General features: G+C 37.6%; 1 protein-coding gene and 1 long non-coding RNA gene across 3 annotated transcripts in view; both read left to right on the top strand.

The window, feature by feature from the left end:
* LOC107594465 (rho guanine nucleotide exchange factor 39-like) overlaps positions 1-5802 on the top strand; it is a 15668-nt gene extending 9866 nt beyond the window's left edge. The window contains exons 4-6 of the mRNA XM_016284561.1: positions 1488-1717; positions 5252-5340; positions 5534-5802. Of these exons, the coding sequence (XP_016140047.1) occupies positions 1488-1717; positions 5252-5340; positions 5534-5540 (326 nt within the window). The 3' untranslated portion in view covers positions 5541-5802. The remainder of the gene's footprint in view (positions 1-1487; positions 1718-5251; positions 5341-5533) is intronic.
* Positions 5803-7424: 1622 nt separating this feature from the next.
* Positions 7425-8898, top strand: LOC107594382 (uncharacterized). Of its 2 annotated transcripts, none has more exons than XR_001610166.1 (3): positions 7425-7452; positions 8053-8174; positions 8400-8898. It is a non-coding gene; the product is annotated as an uncharacterized lncRNA (long non-coding RNA). The 2 variants fall into 2 exon arrangements; XR_001610170.1 differs by having other exon boundaries at positions 7444-7468.
* The last annotated feature ends 8458 nt before the right edge of the window (positions 8899-17356 follow it).

The raw sequence follows: 17356 nt of genomic DNA, 5'->3' as shown, positions 1-17356 counted from the left end.
CCCCCCTACTCAAGAGGGCAATAAAGTTACATTCAAATATCTGTGCCATTAATCCAGATGTGTTATTGTTCAGGTATCTTGCATTGCTCTGCCATAAGTTGTTGGCCCAAAAGAGAAAACGGACCAATTACTATAATTACAGGATTCTGACTTGGATAAAGGACTCACATGTCCACATAGAACTTGAAATTACAACTTGTAGACTGGGAATGTTCAGACTGTACATCCCGTAATTACAGTAATTCCAACATGACGTGAATGCACCATAACCATAGAAGACCATTGACTCCTACTTGCGGCAATGAATCCAGCATTGTGTGATTGTCGAGCACGCATTGGTGCGATTGCCTGCATTCATGTACCTACATAGAGTAAGTTTCGGCCTTAAAGTCACAATTGTTCGTACAATTGAGTAACCTGAATCAGACCACAACTTTAAAGAGAGCTCCTGGGCTTTGAATACTTTAGATGAACACCTGAATCCCCTTTTAACTGACATGAAAGGGTAACCTATCCAACAAAGCCTTCTCAAAATTAACAATGATCTGACTTGCCGTTCCATCACTTTCAAATCAAGAAGTGCTTTTATGTGTCTCCGGGTCTTTGGCTTGGTCACATCAGGAGGACCCTGGCCGCTTTGTAGTGCAACCTTTAGCACCCTGCAAACCACTAGGTCCTTTGTAGCTGGGCAGAGGTGCTCTTTGACGGAAAGTTGAAAGCGTTCAACATGAAGAGGGGGATCTCCAAGTTCCTGCTCTTTGAACTGAGCCGATGAAGCTTTCCTTGGATATGTCAGTCCAAACCAGGGACGGGTATTTGAGGAAGAAGCATACAGTTTCACATTAAACAGAAGCGGGGGTTCTTCACCATTTTACCTGTGGACTGCTTGATGTTTTTTGGCACTTGGTGTCTTGTTATTGAGTTTGTACACTTGTTAGCATTGTGGATGTGTAACTGAAATAATCAGGAATGACTATCCTGCATGATCCAGAGAGAACTTGACCATGTAAAGCCATGTTACCAATTTAAAGAAGCCAAAGAAACCATTAAATCCAATCTGCACATGTCGCCTGGGAGTATCACAGAATGTCTTCGTTGTTGCCTCATATTAAACCTGTGGCATTTTTAAAAAGCAGTTTGACCCAGGCTTGACCTCTCTGCTAATCATAGAGTGCTTGTCTGTCGCTCAGAGCATCCATTTTGAGCTCCGCGCTCTTGATATCGCCAGAGCTGCAATCACAAGGTTCACTGGGGCAATTAAGGAATCAGTAGCAGGAATGAAATTTCATCTTATCTATCCAAATGTCAGCATCTAATTTAGTTTCCATCATGCAACTGCCAATCACTGAGAAGGGAGATTGGTTGTCTCTTTTCCGTGTCAAGTCATGTAAACCTTCTGCTTTTTATTCTCTGCTTGAAATTGACTTTTTAACGTAGACAATAGGTAAGTCCTTCAACCATTTCCCTGTTATCTCTTCTCGTCGTAGGGAGGTGGTACATTCGGGAAGGCTGGCTGAAGACAGTGCCCCCTAAAGGCACGGAGGCAAAACCCAAGATGTTTTACCTGTTCTCTGACATCCTGCTCCAGGCCAAACCATGCAGTCCCATACATCCTATCAATGGGGATAAGTTTGCCTGCCAGCGAATCTACCCATTAAAGGAGTGCACAGTGGACAAAGTCTTCGGCCACACCAAAAGCCAGGGAGGCCTTATTAGTGTAAGTTAAAACAATTGGATGCAGTTTGCTATGTTTATAAGTCAGATGGATTTATTCTATTAAAATCTGAATCTTGTTCATAATTCAGTTCACATATTTTGGTATGATTTATGTTTATTTTCAAGGATGTTCATAAAGGTGAATTGTGGTATTCCTGAACCACTAACTGTACTAAAAGTAATCTAAAAAATAAACGTTGACTACTGGACAAACAGGACAAACCTACACTACTGAGTCGATGGCGTGTTGATGTAATGGTGTGAAATTAATCTTATGACAGTGTTCACACTTTTCTTGGAAATCAGCTTACTATTGGCATACTTGTGATTGTCTCTGCATTTTGACGCATAGGAAAAGGGGGGAAAAAAGCATTTTAGTAAAAATACTCAAATTTTATCTCCTGCTTCATTAAATGCGTCCACGCCAGATGTAAACTGGGGATTTGGGTGAACTGAAAATGATTGAATGCACAATACATTGGATCTTAGTGGAATAATTATAATTGATTTTTAGATATGTAATCAATGCATTACATTTTCATTGGTGGATCAATGTATTCTCACGAGCCCAATGTTTTTCCTTTGGGCAAAATGTCGGTCTGTGGAGTAACACGTTTATCCATTAAAATTCCTCATAGGCACTCTTCAAATCCATCAAATATATTTGAACCGTATGTTCCCTCCCCACACTTATTGTTCTCAGAATGCCTTGATCTGCAAGTTACCAAAAATTATCAATTTATCATTGTCCTCCTTGCACTAATTACTCGAGTTTCCTCATAAGGCTTCAAGTTTTAATGTCTCCACATGGCTTGATCTCTTTCCAGGTCTCTGTGCTGCTGCTGTGTGACAAATTATGTCTAAACGATCTCCGCACTCATGGAACATTCAGACGAATGTATCGTACACCGCAAAGGCGTTTATTTGATACGATTTGGTTTAAGTGCCTAATCTGATCAGTATACAGAGATAGGTTTTCCTTGAACCTTTTGTTCTCTTATTTTGGTTATAAAATATCATGAATCTGAGAACTAACAAACTAATATACAATTATTTATGATGTTCTCATTAACTACATAAATGCAACACAAATGTGTAGTGTACAGTATAATACTTGAGAATTGTTGGGCAATTTGGCCCTTTGATGTTTAGCGTCGTTTCATGACGTTTAAGGCCGATTACACTAGTGCTCCCAGAAACTACTACACTATCATGTCGCGGGTTATGCTTTTTTGGCATGTGGAATAGACCTAAAAAAGCCACCCGCTCTAAAGAACTGTGGGAAGGTGCTTGCTTCACTCCATCACGGATCCATCTCTTCCGCTCGGCCGCTGAATGCATCTTCCCGAAACCCTGTCAGCGCTCCACACTCCTCTCCTCTCCTCCGCCTGGGCCGCGGCCGTGGCTGCTTATTATCTAATGGCTAGAAATGGCATTTCATTAGCCTGTTATCCCACAGAGGCCTCAAATGCATACTCAATAGCATTAGGTGTAATTTCTCATAAGGACACATTATTGATCCCGGTTCCACCCGCCTCCCACCTGGACCGAAGGGGAAAGAGGCTGTCAGCACTCTCTGGCCCCTCCCCAGCCAGGCTGTGAAGAATTAAAGCAAAATTAAATTTGACAGCAGGAAATGCCATTGCAATCTATATGCAAAGTTTGAAAGTAGTAGTAGAAGAGGAAAATGCGCTATGAAAATTTTGGTTCCCTCTCCTCTATCCATTTGTCTAGATGAGAGAATGTTTGTATATGGATAATTTCTTCCCTCCTTTTCTTTTTCTCTCGCATTTCCCATCTTTGCATCCCCCTCCCTTTTCGTCTCTCCATCTTCCTCTCGCGGCTCTCCGTCTTTCTTCCTCCACCTCCTTGAATATTATTCTGCATCCATGACTGATTCCCTTTGATGTATAAATAATCAAGTGAAATTATGTGCATCGAAGAGGCTCCGTGCTCTGCCGTTCGTATTATACAAAGTAATTTCTACCTAAGAGGGTCAGATTTCCTGACAAATCCCTAATTACCGCATCGCAATAGAAGTGGAATCTATTTGTGCATAAATCAGGCCACCCGTCTCCCCATGCGGCGGACCACTAATATTGTGCTCCGCTTTGCCTCGCTCACTGAACTCGGTAATTAGATAATACTTTTGATGATGGTACATTTGAAATCTTAATCTATTTAATACCTAATGAGAAACAAGCGCGCCAGCCCCCCCGCCTCCTTAAAATATAACCGGAGTGTCATTACTTTTTACCAGGTGTCCATTAAAGACCTGGCTCCGCTCATCATTACAATTCCGTCTCCAGTCGTAATAAAGATTAGGCCTGATTATTGATATGCTGTCGGTAACTGCTGCCGTTTCCTCCACTCCGGCAGCCTCAGGTAAATGTGAAAGGTCATTTAATATTTTCAAGGCCCCAATTATAATCCACTAATGGGTCCCCGTTGTAATTATTCTGAAGATAAAGCCTCTGCCTTTGTTTGGGGTTGGATGGTTCCCGTTGTCTTGTTTGACATGTGTAATCTAGCAGTAAAGTCTCCTCAGTGCGGATGAGTGATGGTAATTGCTGTTGACTCAAGGATGAGCCATCTGACAGGAGGCGGAGAATGTGGGCCGAGCTCAGAAAACTTGTCCTCGAAGTGCAGATCATTGCCAAATTAGCAGCTGAGAGCATCAACTGGCACATCTGTGCGCCTTTGGGCTCGAGTGGAGAACGTGTTACTTCCTCTGCAACTCCTTCACAGTTCTCGTTTTCGTGCAAGATGACCTATTTTGCATCAGATTGATAATCAAATCATTAAACACTTCACGTTATCTGCTAATGCTATTGACCGTGTTCTTTAATGTTTTGTGAGGTGGATTAGTGTTGTCTCACCTTCAGTGTTGAGCGCTAAAATTCATCTTAAGGCCAGTTAAGTCTTTAAAAAAAATGCCTAATTGTGGCTGTTCTTCCCTTACGTCTGTAGGCTATATGCCTGAAGAACTGTGAAGTCAGTACTGTGAATCGTAAGATACATAAATGTTTGAGACCTTGGTTCATGTAAACACTGGAGGCAGTGCTAACAAACTAGTTCATGGACGCCCTCTAGTGATCCATTGGAATTATGTGCACAACAACATATATGTTGGTTTCATATGCCTTTGAAAGACCATTTTTAAAATTTTTGAGAGAAGTTTTAGTATAAAGTAATTTTTCATTACACCTTAAATATATCTGAGTGTACATGTTTTAATCATTAAAAAAAAAGTCTGTTAAAAAATTGTGCCCCCCAGAAAACGTGAGTTTATCAAGAAATTATTTTTTTTGCATGGTCATCATAGAAGAGGTTTATTGCATTTTTAATGCATTTCTGAATGAATGAATGAATATACGATACAAGCTTCTTTCATTGAGCCTTATGCCTAAGAGACAAATTTTTGATCAGTCGAAAAAAGATACCACCAAAATCACTGCTTTTCAGTGTCCTTCACCAGTTTCTGTCACACATAAACTCTGTCTATTCCTCCAACTGAATATTTTGTCTCTTCTAGTTGACCTTCGCCAGGGCCAAACTACTTCTAATGTCCGATGATCAGGTGGACATTAATGATTGGTTCCGTAGCCTCTGCCTGGCTATTGGGTGAGTATATCTGTCCACACAGGGATACTCAAAATTCAGCCCCTAAAAAAAAAAAAAACGTTTTAGGTTACCAGCCCTAACATGTCAATCCAGTCAGGTTGTGAAGTTAAAACATCAACACAGCTCATAACCATCAGCCTTTTACGCTGCAGTCAGTGTTAGCATAACATCAGTGCCCTTTACTCTCTCACAGGACCTGAGGGCAGGGCGATGGTTGACATGGGGCGAGCTCGTCACAGGGGACAGTCCCAACTCTCAAGGCTAGGCTAATTAGTTTAGCACTGTTTGAGTGATTGGGAGGGACAAACTGTCACCTCGTGCCATCTTCATAGTGGGGAGCTCCTCACATGTGGCCTTCTGCCCAACCTACAGGCCCAGGGGAGCACAATTAGAGACCGAGCTGGACCGGTTGTGGTAGCTGAGGTCAGAGGTGATTACTACTGTATGAGGGGGTATGCTATGTGTGTGTGCCGCATTTACTACACAGAGCCGCAGTTCACTGACAAGCTAGGCAATATCGCGTTCATAATCGCAGATGAATCGCATTCGATTATGAACGCGATATTGCCTAGCTTGTCAGTGAACTGCGGCTCTGTGTATCAACTGGCACATCTGTGCGCCTTTGGGCTCGAGTGGAGAACGTGTTACTTCCTCTGCAACTCCTTCACAGTTCTCGTTTTCGTGCAAGATGACCTATTTTGCATCAGATTGATAATCAAATCATTAAACACTTCACGTTATCTGCTAATGCTATTGACCGTGTTCTTTAATGTTTTGTGAGGTGGATTAGTGTTGTCTCACCTTCAGTGTTGAGCGCTAAAATTCATCTTAAGGCCAGTTAAGTCTTTAAAAAAAATGCCTAATTGTGGCTGTTCGTCCCTTACGTCTGTAGGCTATATGCCTGAAGAACTGTGAAGTCAGTACTGTGAATCGTAAGATACATAAATGTTTGAGACCTTGGTTCATGTAAACACTGGAGGCAGTGCTAACAAACTAGTTAATGGACGCCCTCTAGTGATCCATTGGAATTATGTGCACAACAACATATATGTTGGTTTCATATGCCTTTGAAAGACCATTTTTAAAATTTTTGAGAGAAGTTTTAGTATAAAGTAATTTTTCATTACACCTTAAATATATCTGAGTGTACATGTTTTAATCATTAAAAAAAAAGTCTGTTAAAAAATTGTGCCCCCCAGAAAACGTGAGTTTATCAAGAAATTATTTTTTTTGCATGGTCATCATAGAAGAGGTTTATTGCATTTTTAATGCATTTCTGAATGAATGAATGAATATACGATACAAGCTTCTTTCATTGAGCCTTATGCCTAAGAGACAAATTTTTGATCAGTCGAAAAAAGATACCACCAAAATCACTGCTTTTCAGTGTCCTTCACCAGTTTCTGTCACACATAAACTCTGTCTATTCCTCCAACTGAATATTTTGTCTCTTCTAGTTGACCTTCGCCAGGGCCAAACTACTTCTAATGTCCGATGATCAGGTGGACATTAATGATTGGTTCCGTAGCCTCTGCCTGGCTATTGGGTGAGTATATCTGTCCACACAGGGATACTCAAAATTCAGCCCCTAAAAAAAAAAAAAACGTTTTAGGTTACCAGCCCTAACATGTCAATCCAGTCAGGTTGTGAAGTTAAAACATCAACACAGCTCATAACCATCAGCCTTTTACGCTGCAGTCAGTGTTAGCATAACATCAGTGCCCTTTACTCTCTCACAGGACCTGAGGGCAGGGCGATGGTTGACATGGGGCGAGCTCGTCACAGGGGACAGTCCCAACTCTCAAGGCTAGGCTAATTAGTTTAGCACTGTTTGAGTGATTGGGAGGGACAAACTGTCACCTCGTGCCATCTTCATAGTGGGGAGCTCCTCACATGTGGCCTTCTGCCCAACCTACAGGCCCAGGGGAGCACAATTAGAGACCGAGCTGGACCGGTTGTGGTAGCTGAGGTCAGAGGTGATTACTACTGTATGAGGGGGTATGCTATGTGTGTGTGCCGCATTTACTACACAGAGCCGCAGTTCACTGACAAGCTAGGCAATATCGCGTTCATAATCGCAGATGACGGACCATGGTCGGTTGTTGTTTCACGGTTTGTTAAAATGAATGTTCAAATTCTTAGTAACTAATGTTATTAATTAGATTATGTATAGGGTGTTCTTAAGTCTGAGACCATTCATTTTATAATTTAGTAATATTTATGTATTTTTCTAATTTATTCATATGTAATTTAATATTTATTTATATATGTTTGAAATCCTAAAACATTTTATTTTTATGAAAGTCAATGGCTACCGTTAACTGGTTTAATACCAGCATTCTTCCAAATATTTATTTTATTTTAATTAAAAAAAAAATTTTGTGCTCAACAAAAGAAAAAAACGCATACAGGTTTAAAACAACTTGAAGCCGAGTAAATGATGATAGAATTTTCAAGAATTTAAATATGAAAAAAAAAGATTTTTTTGGGATTAGAAAAATAATTTTTGTTAAATAAGAAATATATAAGCAAAATTTTGAAATTGTATAGTGTAAATAAAATAAATTCATTACAAAAAGTATTTTTCATTGTTAATCTGATTTATAACAATTTAATTAATTGATTTAATTAACAATTGATATGTATATTCATTTATACTGTATATGTTTTGACATTACATGCACATAAACATTTGTGGTTTCTCTAATGCAGATGTTGGATGAAGAGGTTTGGGAACACAGTGAGGGTCATAGCAGCAGTTCCATCCCTTTAACAGGGGAGAGCAGCCACAGCACCACCAAGAGGCTGAAGCCCAATGAAGCTCCTGCTGCAAGGTAGTTTTACTGCATCATTTCATGCTATCAGACTCTGATATAACAATACTGTACCATCTCTATTATCTTAACCAGTACATTATTTGCCCAGTACTTGTAATACAGAGCTTCTGTGACGATTTTTTTGATGGTCTGAAGAAAGGTCTTTTTATGTTGTGTATATATAAAACATGTACCTGCAATGGAAATTTGAAAAGCATAATACTGCACACATTGTTAATGCAGACCACAGGAGTCTTCTGGATCAAGCTGCGTCATACTGTGAAGAGCTGAAAGATCTGCCCACTGACGGAAGGAGCAGAGGTGATTTAGGATGAATGCAATGTACATCAACTATATACTGCTGCATTTTTTACCATATGCCGAAGAATATGGTGCAATGCAGGCTTATTGCTTTTAAGCATGTTTAATGTTCACATTTTAAAGATTTTTATACTGAGATGTCTTACTATTTAAAGTTTAATTCAATGGCGAATTACTTGGTTATCACTGGTAATGGCCAAAAACTAACAAAAAATACACAGACATAAAAGCATCATGTATAATAACCGAATATTTATTCAGTCACAGACTCTGAATATATATCACTATAGTGCAGAACCAAAAATTACCATTTATCACATTTTTAATATGAAAAAATTAGGTGCAATAAGATTTTTTGGTTTGCATGAGATTTTGCTCTGTTATACACTGGAACAAAAGGGAAAACCTGCTTTTATATATATTGCATGCTGTTTTAATTAAACTCTCAATACTTAATGCAAATATTTCTATTTTTTTGTCTGCTTGTGTTGATTAAACTTTTACTGTTAGATCCATTTAGGGGTGTAATTGTTACTAACTCTGGTTAATATTATATTTTGCATGTAAATTAGTAAAAGCTCAGTGATTTACTCTAAACAAGCTCTATTAAGCCTATAACTTCAACAATTTTAACTGTTCATGCTCTGGTCAACACTGACCTCTTCTGGAATATTGCTGATCGCTCAAGTCCCGCATGCATTTAGTCCAATGCTAGACTTGGTTTGTAAATGAGGAATTTAAGTCTGTTAGAGGGAATAGGTTGTAACATCAGTAGTAGTAGGTTATAATCGGAAGACAGGTATATTTAAGTATTTCTTAGGGTTATATTTGTTAATTAATGTTTATAGTTATTATCTTGTTTCCCACGGTCAACTCCTGGAAATATATGGGAGCATGAAAACTGATTTCCAGGTCATGTTAAAGTCAGACATTTCTGTAGTAAAGTTATTATACATGTATGAAATTTGAAAGATCCGTTGACCACATGGTGGCCGCACACTGCTTTTTTGTAATTTATTAAAGTAGGCCACCGAATGCAGGTGGTGATGAGAGCATTGACCCTGACTATGTTTAGACTCCTGTGATATTATATTGAATAAGAAATTCATGTTGTTTTCACCTTCATTTTGGCCTTTATCATCACTGCACGCTAAACAGGCTGTGAGGTAGAGTCCATTTAGGGAACCAAGTTTTCGAAACTGGTGTTTGGCTCACTCAGTTGCGGCTGATGCAACAACATCTAATTTCTGAAACTGCCAGCAATTACCCGGTTGAATACTTGGCTCAATTTTTGCAATTTGCAGCACCTCATCTTTTCATGTTTGCTCGATGCTGATGCCAGATTCTCTGCTGATTGTTCTCACTCCTGCCTTACATTCTGTTGGCAGGTGGTTGAGGACTCAGAATACCATTCATGGTCAGTGTGTCTCGGTGTGTTTTTGATGGATTGTAGCAGGGTTACAGACTGAGACCACAGTGAAAATCTGGGGTTCCTAATCTAATTTAAATCTGAAAATAATCTTAAAATTAAAAAAATATATAAATAAATGTTAAATAAATCTGAAATATTTAATGAAAAATGTAAATAGAGATATTCAAAAATGCAGAATTCAAAAAACTCGTATATAATCAAATGTGTGAAATACTCTAAAATGCATGCGCATTGATATGCTCATCATATAATTAAACATTTGTATTAAATTTGAAAATTATATATATATAATTTGTAATTAATATCATTATGGTTATTTTTCACTAGTGGTCACTGCAGACTCCCCTGACTATGTCATGCAAGGACATTAACCTTTTCCTCCTAATCAATCAAATACATAACATTTCCGTGTTCTCTGGCTTACCTTTTATCTATTGGGCAGTAAATCAGGTCTTATCTGAGTCTCTGGCATGCTTCTTCTGGAGGGCTGCCCTGTTTAATTGCTCCGTAGCTGGAGTTGAAAGGGGACGGGGGTGGCTGATGCTGAGGCCAATGAGGGCTTGCTGACCTCAGTGCTTTCATAGTTTGGTGACGCAATTTGAGATCTGTCTGGAAGTCATTTTGTAGAAGTCTTGTCTGATATTATGTTGTGAACCTGGTGACGTCATTATGATACACAATTCATTGGGGTTATTTTTGGAAGTAAGGAACAAGATCTGCCTCTGTCTTTTTTGTGCTTCTGCAATGAAAGCAGCAAAGTGTTCCACAGTTTGTGAGGTTTCTTGTAATAAAGACCTTTTTAGCTTGTAATGTTGCTCTGGTTCATGGATCTGCACTTATGAAGGAAATGTAATCATAAATGTTTAATATTCAAGCTCTCCAGACCTTCCTTCTAGTGTCTAAGAAATTGAGGAGGCAAAATATTTCAGTGGCTGTATAAGTGTGAATTATTCTCAGAAATATACTGTGGCTCCATGCACAAATAACACGTCATGATTCTCCAAAATAACAACAACATCAATGGTGTAGTCATGCACTGTACACATAACATAAACAGGACAAATAAATCACAGATATTGCCAAGATTAAAGTGGAAGTGCATGATTGTTTTGTGCTGTGCTTTTTTGATTAGATTTTTGTTGTTTTTCTTTTGTTTTTGTGTTTTTTGTTTGCTTTTGTATTAATAAAAATACCTTTTTTGCACATTCAGGTATTGCTGTGTATTTACATGCACTTCCACTTGAAATCTCAGCCTTTACTCTTGCCATTGGTGATTTATTTGTGCGGTTTATGCTGTTTGTTGTTGTTCGGTTGGAACTTGCATCTTACCTTAAATCAACACCAACTGAAAGAGTGGCTGAATGATGTGCCATTTCACTATAGTCTAACTCATTGTCAAACAGTCACCGGTGTCTTGTTTCTGTTTTGGAAATGGTGCATTAACACGCTAAAACCCAAGGCCCTGGCAGATTAGCATGTGCTGTTGACCCTGACAATCCCTCTGCTTTTGGAGCATTTCATGCGTGAGGACTGATGCATTAAACACTAGAGTGCTTACCATTCTTTTCTTGTGAAACGTGTCTGAGGAGCTCTGGTGATTTTAAGACTATTTAGTATCGTCATGGAGAGATGTTTGGCTTTTCAAACCGATCTTACATTACAGTTTTGGAGCTCACGTGAAGAAACGAGGGACAGACTGTCTGGCGCTATTTACTTGTTGAATAGAAGCAAAGTCATTGCTCTTGACTTGAAATTGCTTTTTAAATGTTCTCTCAGTCTTTGTCTGATTCATTTTACATTATAAGGTTTTTGTTTTGTGTTGCTTTTTCTTTTCTTTTTGTTTGTATGTCAAAGTATTCGTTTTTAGTTTTTGTCATTTTTGTTTTTTTGCATTGTTTTTTGTTTGTCACTCATGTTTTGTTTCAAGTTTTTCGTTTTGTTTTTGTTATTCTTTTGTAGTGCTTATTTTCGCTTTGCTTTACTTTGACATGCAAACAAAGTAAACTGTCTACATGGCAGGTGGAAAATAAAAATATTGTTTTGAGAAGTTTTATTTCTGTTACTGTGTTTTCACAGATCCAGATGTGTGATATTATCCCTGCTGGCGTTGCATACAATACATGCATCTCCCTGTAAACAAGATCATGTTCTATTCATTTCCACATTTTGTTAAAATAATAATAATAATAATAATAGCTTTGAAAACAGAAATTATTTGATTAATACTTGCTTTCGATTGGTCAATCAGGCCATCCAGAACTAACATTTTCTCCAGAATGTCAAAATCTAATTAAATTTCTATATTTACTGAATGCACATTGTGTGACGTGTGCAACAGTACAACATGAACTCTGTGATACCGATATCCCACAATGCATCACTGGAGCAGCAAAGAGTCAAAAGGTAGGTCAAGAGTAGCTTTTAGATCATTAAAGAAATGACCTTTTACTGTTAGATCCATTTAGGGGTGTAATTGTTACTAACTCTGGTTAATATTATATTTTGCATGTAAATTAGTAAAAGCTCAGTGATTTACTCTAAACAAGCTCTATTAAGCCTATAACTTCAACAATTTTAACTGTTCATGCTCTGGTCAACACTGACCTCTTCTGGAATATTGCTGATCGCTCAAGTCCCGCATGCATTTAGTCCAATGCTAGACTTGGTTTGTAAATGAGGAATTTAAGTCTGTTAGAGGGAATAGGTTGTAACATCAGTAGTAGTAGGTTATAATCGGAAGACAGGTATATTTAAGTATTTCTTAGGGTTATATTTGTTAATTAATGTTTATAGTTATTATCTTGTTTCCCACGGTCAACTCCTGGAAATATATGGGAGCATGAAAACTGATTTCCAGGTCATGTTAAAGTCAGACATTTCTGTAGTAAAGTTATTATACATGTATGAAATTTGAAAGATCCGTTGACCACATGGTGGCCGCACACTGCTTTTTTGTAATTTATTAAAGTAGGCCACCGAATGCAGGTGGTGATGAGAGCATTGACCCTGACTATGTTTAGACTCCTGTGATATTATATTGAATAAGAAATTCATGTTGTTTTCACCTTCATTTTGGCCTTTATCATCACTGCACGCTAAACAGGCTGTGAGGTAGAGTCCATTTAGGGAACCAAGTTTTCGAAACTGGTGTTTGGCTCACTCAGTTGCGGCTGATGCAACAACATCTAATTTCTGAAACTGCCAGCAATTACCCGGTTGAATACTTGGCTCAATTTTTGCAATTTGCAGCACCTCATCTTTTCATGTTTGCTCGATGCTGATGCCAGATTCTCTGCTGATTGTTCTCACTCCTGCCTTACATTCTGTTGGCAGGTGGTTGAGGACTCAGAATACCATTCATGGTCAGTGTGTCTCGGTGTGTTTTTGATGGATTGTAGCAGGGTTACAGACTGAGACCACAGTGAAAATCTGGGGTTCCTAATCTAATTTAAATCTGAAAATAATCTTAAAATTAAAAAAATATATAAATAAATGTTAAATAAATCTGAAATATTTAATGAAAAATGTAAATAGAGATATTCAAAAATGCAGAATTCAAAAAACTCGTATATAATCAAATGTGTGAAATACTCTAAAATGCATGCGCATTGATATGCTCATCATATAATTAAACATTTGTATTAAATTTGAAAATTATATATATATAATTTGTAATTAATATCATTATGGTTATTTTTCACTAGTGGTCACTGCAGACTCCCCTGACTATGTCATGCAAGGACATTAACCTTTTCCTCCTAATCAATCAAATACATAACATTTCCGTGTTCTCTGGCTTACCTTTTATCTATTGGGCAGTAAATCAGGTCTTATCTGAGTCTCTGGCATGCTTCTTCTGGAGGGCTGCCCTGTTTAATTGCTCCGTAGCTGGAGTTGAAAGGGGACGGGGGTGGCTGATGCTGAGGCCAATGAGGGCTTGCTGACCTCAGTGCTTTCATAGTTTGGTGACGCAATTTGAGATCTGTCTGGAAGTCATTTTGTAGAAGTCTTGTCTGATATTATGTTGTGAACCTGGTGACGTCATTATGATACACAATTCATTGGGGTTATTTTTGGAAGTAAGGAACAAGATCTGCCTCTGTCTTTTTTGTGCTTCTGCAATGAAAGCAGCAAAGTGTTCCACAGTTTGTGAGGTTTCTTGTAATAAAGACCTTTTTTAGCTTGTAATGTTGCTCTGGTTCATGGATCTGCACTTATGAAGGAAATGTAAGCATAAATGTTTAATACTCAAGCTCTCCAGACCTTCCTTCTAGTGTCTAAGAAATTGAGGAGGCAAAATATTTCAGTGGCTGTATAAGTGTGAATTATTCTCAGAAATATACTGTGGCTCCATGCACAAATAACACGTCATGATTCTCCAAAATAACAACAACATCAATGGTGTAGTCATGCACTGTACACATAACATAAACAGGACAAATAAATCACAGATATTGCCAAGATTAAAGTGGAAGTGCATGATTGTTTTGTGCTGTGCTTTTTTGATTAGATTTTTGTTGTTTTTCTTTTGTTTTTGTGTTTTTTGTTTGCTTTTGTATTAATAAAAATACCTTTTTTGCACATTCAGGTATTGCTGTGTATTTACATGCACTTCCACTTGAAATCTCAGCCTTTACTCTTGCCATTGGTGATTTCATGTGTACTGTTTATGCCATTTGTTCTCTGCATAATCACAGGTTGGATGATGTTTGGTTGGAACTTGCGTCTTACCTTAAATCAACACCAACTGAAAGAGTGGCTGAATGATGTGCCATTTCACTATAGTCTAACTCATTGTCAAACAGTCACCGGTGTCTTGTTTCTGTTTTGGAAATGGTGCATTAACACGCTAAAACCCAAGGCCCTGGCAGATTAGCATGTGCTGTTGACCCTGACAATCCCTCTGCTTTTGGAGCATTTCATGCGTGAGGACTGATGCATTAAACACTAGAGTGCTTACCATTCTTTTCTTGTGAAACGTGTCTGAGGAGCTCTGGTGATTTTAAGACTATTTAGTATCGTCATGGAGAGATGTTTGGCTTTTCAAACCGATCTTACATTACAGTTTTGGAGCTCACGTGAAGAAACGAGGGACAGACTGTCTGGCGCTATTTACTTGTTGAATAGAAGCAAAGTCATTGCTCTTGACTTGAAATTGCTTTTTAAATGTTCTCTCAGTCTTTGTCTGATTCATTTTACATTATAAGGTTTTTGTTTTGTGTTGCTTTTTCTTTTCTTTTTGTTTGTATGTCAAAGTATTCGTTTTTAGTTTTTGTCATTTTTGTTTTTTTGCATTGTTTTTTGTTTGTCACTCATGTTTTGTTTCAAGTTTTTTGTTTTGTTTTTGTTATTCTTTTGTAGTGCTTATTTTCGCTTTGCTTTACTTTGACATGCAAACAAAGTAAACTGTCTACATGGCAGGTGGAAAATAAAAATATTGTTTTGAGAAGTTTTATTTCTGTTACTGTGTTTTCACAGATCCAGATGTGTGATATTATCCCTGCTGGCGTTGCATACAATACATGCATCTCCCTGTAAACAAGATCATGTTCTATTCATTTCCACATTTTGTTAAAATAATAATAATAATAATAATAGCTTTGAAAACAGAAATTATTTGATTAATACTTGCTTTCGATTGGTCAATCAGGCCATCCAGAACTAACATTTTCTCCAGAATGTCAAAATCTAATTAAATTTCTATATTTACTGAATGCACATTGTGTGACGTGTGCAACAGTACAACATGAACTCTGTGATACCGATATCCCACAATGCATCACTGGAGCAGCAAAGAGTCAAAAGGTAGGTCAAGAGTAGCTTTTAGATCATTAAAGAAATGACCTTGATATACTCACACTTGCAAAGTTATATTCAAAGGTTTAATGTTTTATTATGTTTATTTGTTTGTTTGTTTATTTGATTTATAACTGTTGGAAGTGCTTCAGATGAGTTTACCAGTGAATATTAGTACTGTATATGTAGGCCTTGACCCATTTGATATGGAAAACTAGCATTTCTTCTGTGATAATATTTACATTTCCAAGACTTTGTAGTTTAAGATGGCCTACATTTTGCTCAATGCAAAGCTAAAAGTATACAGAAACTTTTATATCATTTTCTGGAGCTCTTTTTGCTCTGAATGCCACTGTTCCTCCTCATGCACAGTTATGGAATAATTAGTGTAAAACTCAGAAATAAAAATGATTTTGCTTATTTCAACTGTGGACAATTCCACACATTGGACTTTATTTTTTTTATTTTAAAATAAACGGTGAAATACACCTGTATGTTTTTTTTAACCAAGTAAATTCTGCATGACCTGAAATTAATTTGATGTTAAATCAAATTGAAGTACAATAGGTGTAAAAATACATTTGCATTTTTGTAAATATACATGTTACTGAATATGAAGAAGAAAAATATAGCAATTGTGCTGTACTGAGTGGGCTTTTTGTCATTTTAATGCTCTGAAGAAGGACATTGTCTGCAGCAAATCTTTAAAAAAATATGATTTTTCCCTTTTAAAATGGACACTGCCTTCATACAATATGCCACTTATCATCTGTGAGGGAGACGGGGAGGGTTGTTCTCGGCCGTAGTCTGTAGGGAGTTATGTTTGATGAATAACACTCAAAAATAGGTTATGATGGCAAAATGCCCTGCCTTTGTGAATGATTTTGTGATACGGCAGATAAGCACAGTTTTTATATATCAGACTCTCCATGGTCTTATTCGGGCTACTGCATTGGTACTGATGCTTTAGGCAGCAAATCGTTCAAAAAGGAGCCCGTAAACAGCAAACCTGGTCTGGAATAGCAATGAAACCGCTTCCAAATATTGCAATACCTGTTGCTCCCATGCATGGTTTGTTGTGTAGTCTGTTTCTAAAAAACATCAGATGAGTCATATGTGGTTTGTGAAGCTGGTTATGTCACAGCGCATGTTACACCTCTGTATTTTTGTCTTGAGTGGTCATTTTGTGGTAATGACTCAAATGTGACGCGTTTTATTTTTTTTTTACAAAGCATGGTGTGAAATAACGGTATTTTTTTATTTATTGTGACTGCTGTGCAACCAAATGCCTGGTTTTATGAAGTATTAGGAAGCTATAACCCACTATTCAGTCTGCTCATCTTCTAAATCGCATTTCCTGTTTCCTTTACTTACAAAATCATCAGAAAAGTCACTTCCTAGCATTTTTTATTTATTTTTTGACGTGCTGTTAAAGTGTGTGAGAACGGTACATAGTTAATAGTTAATGGTGAGAATTGGTCCTGAATGTTTTTTTTTAATCCATTATTCAAAATGTATCTTATTGTTTGCTATATACAGTGGGGAAAAAAAGTATTTAGTCAGCCACCAATTGTGCAAGTTCTCCCACTTAAAAAGATGAGAGAGGCCTGTAATTTTCATCATATGTATACCTCAACTATGAGAGACAAAA

Source organism: Sinocyclocheilus grahami, unplaced genomic scaffold (genome assembly GCF_001515645.1).
Source record: "Sinocyclocheilus grahami isolate Dianchi unplaced genomic scaffold, SAMN03320097.WGS_v1.1 scaffold1.1, whole genome shotgun sequence".
NCBI classification, from domain to species: domain Eukaryota; kingdom Metazoa; phylum Chordata; class Actinopteri; order Cypriniformes; family Cyprinidae; genus Sinocyclocheilus; species Sinocyclocheilus grahami.
Note: the sequence above shows the minus strand (reverse complement) of the source record. Positions and strands in the feature narration are given on the sequence as shown.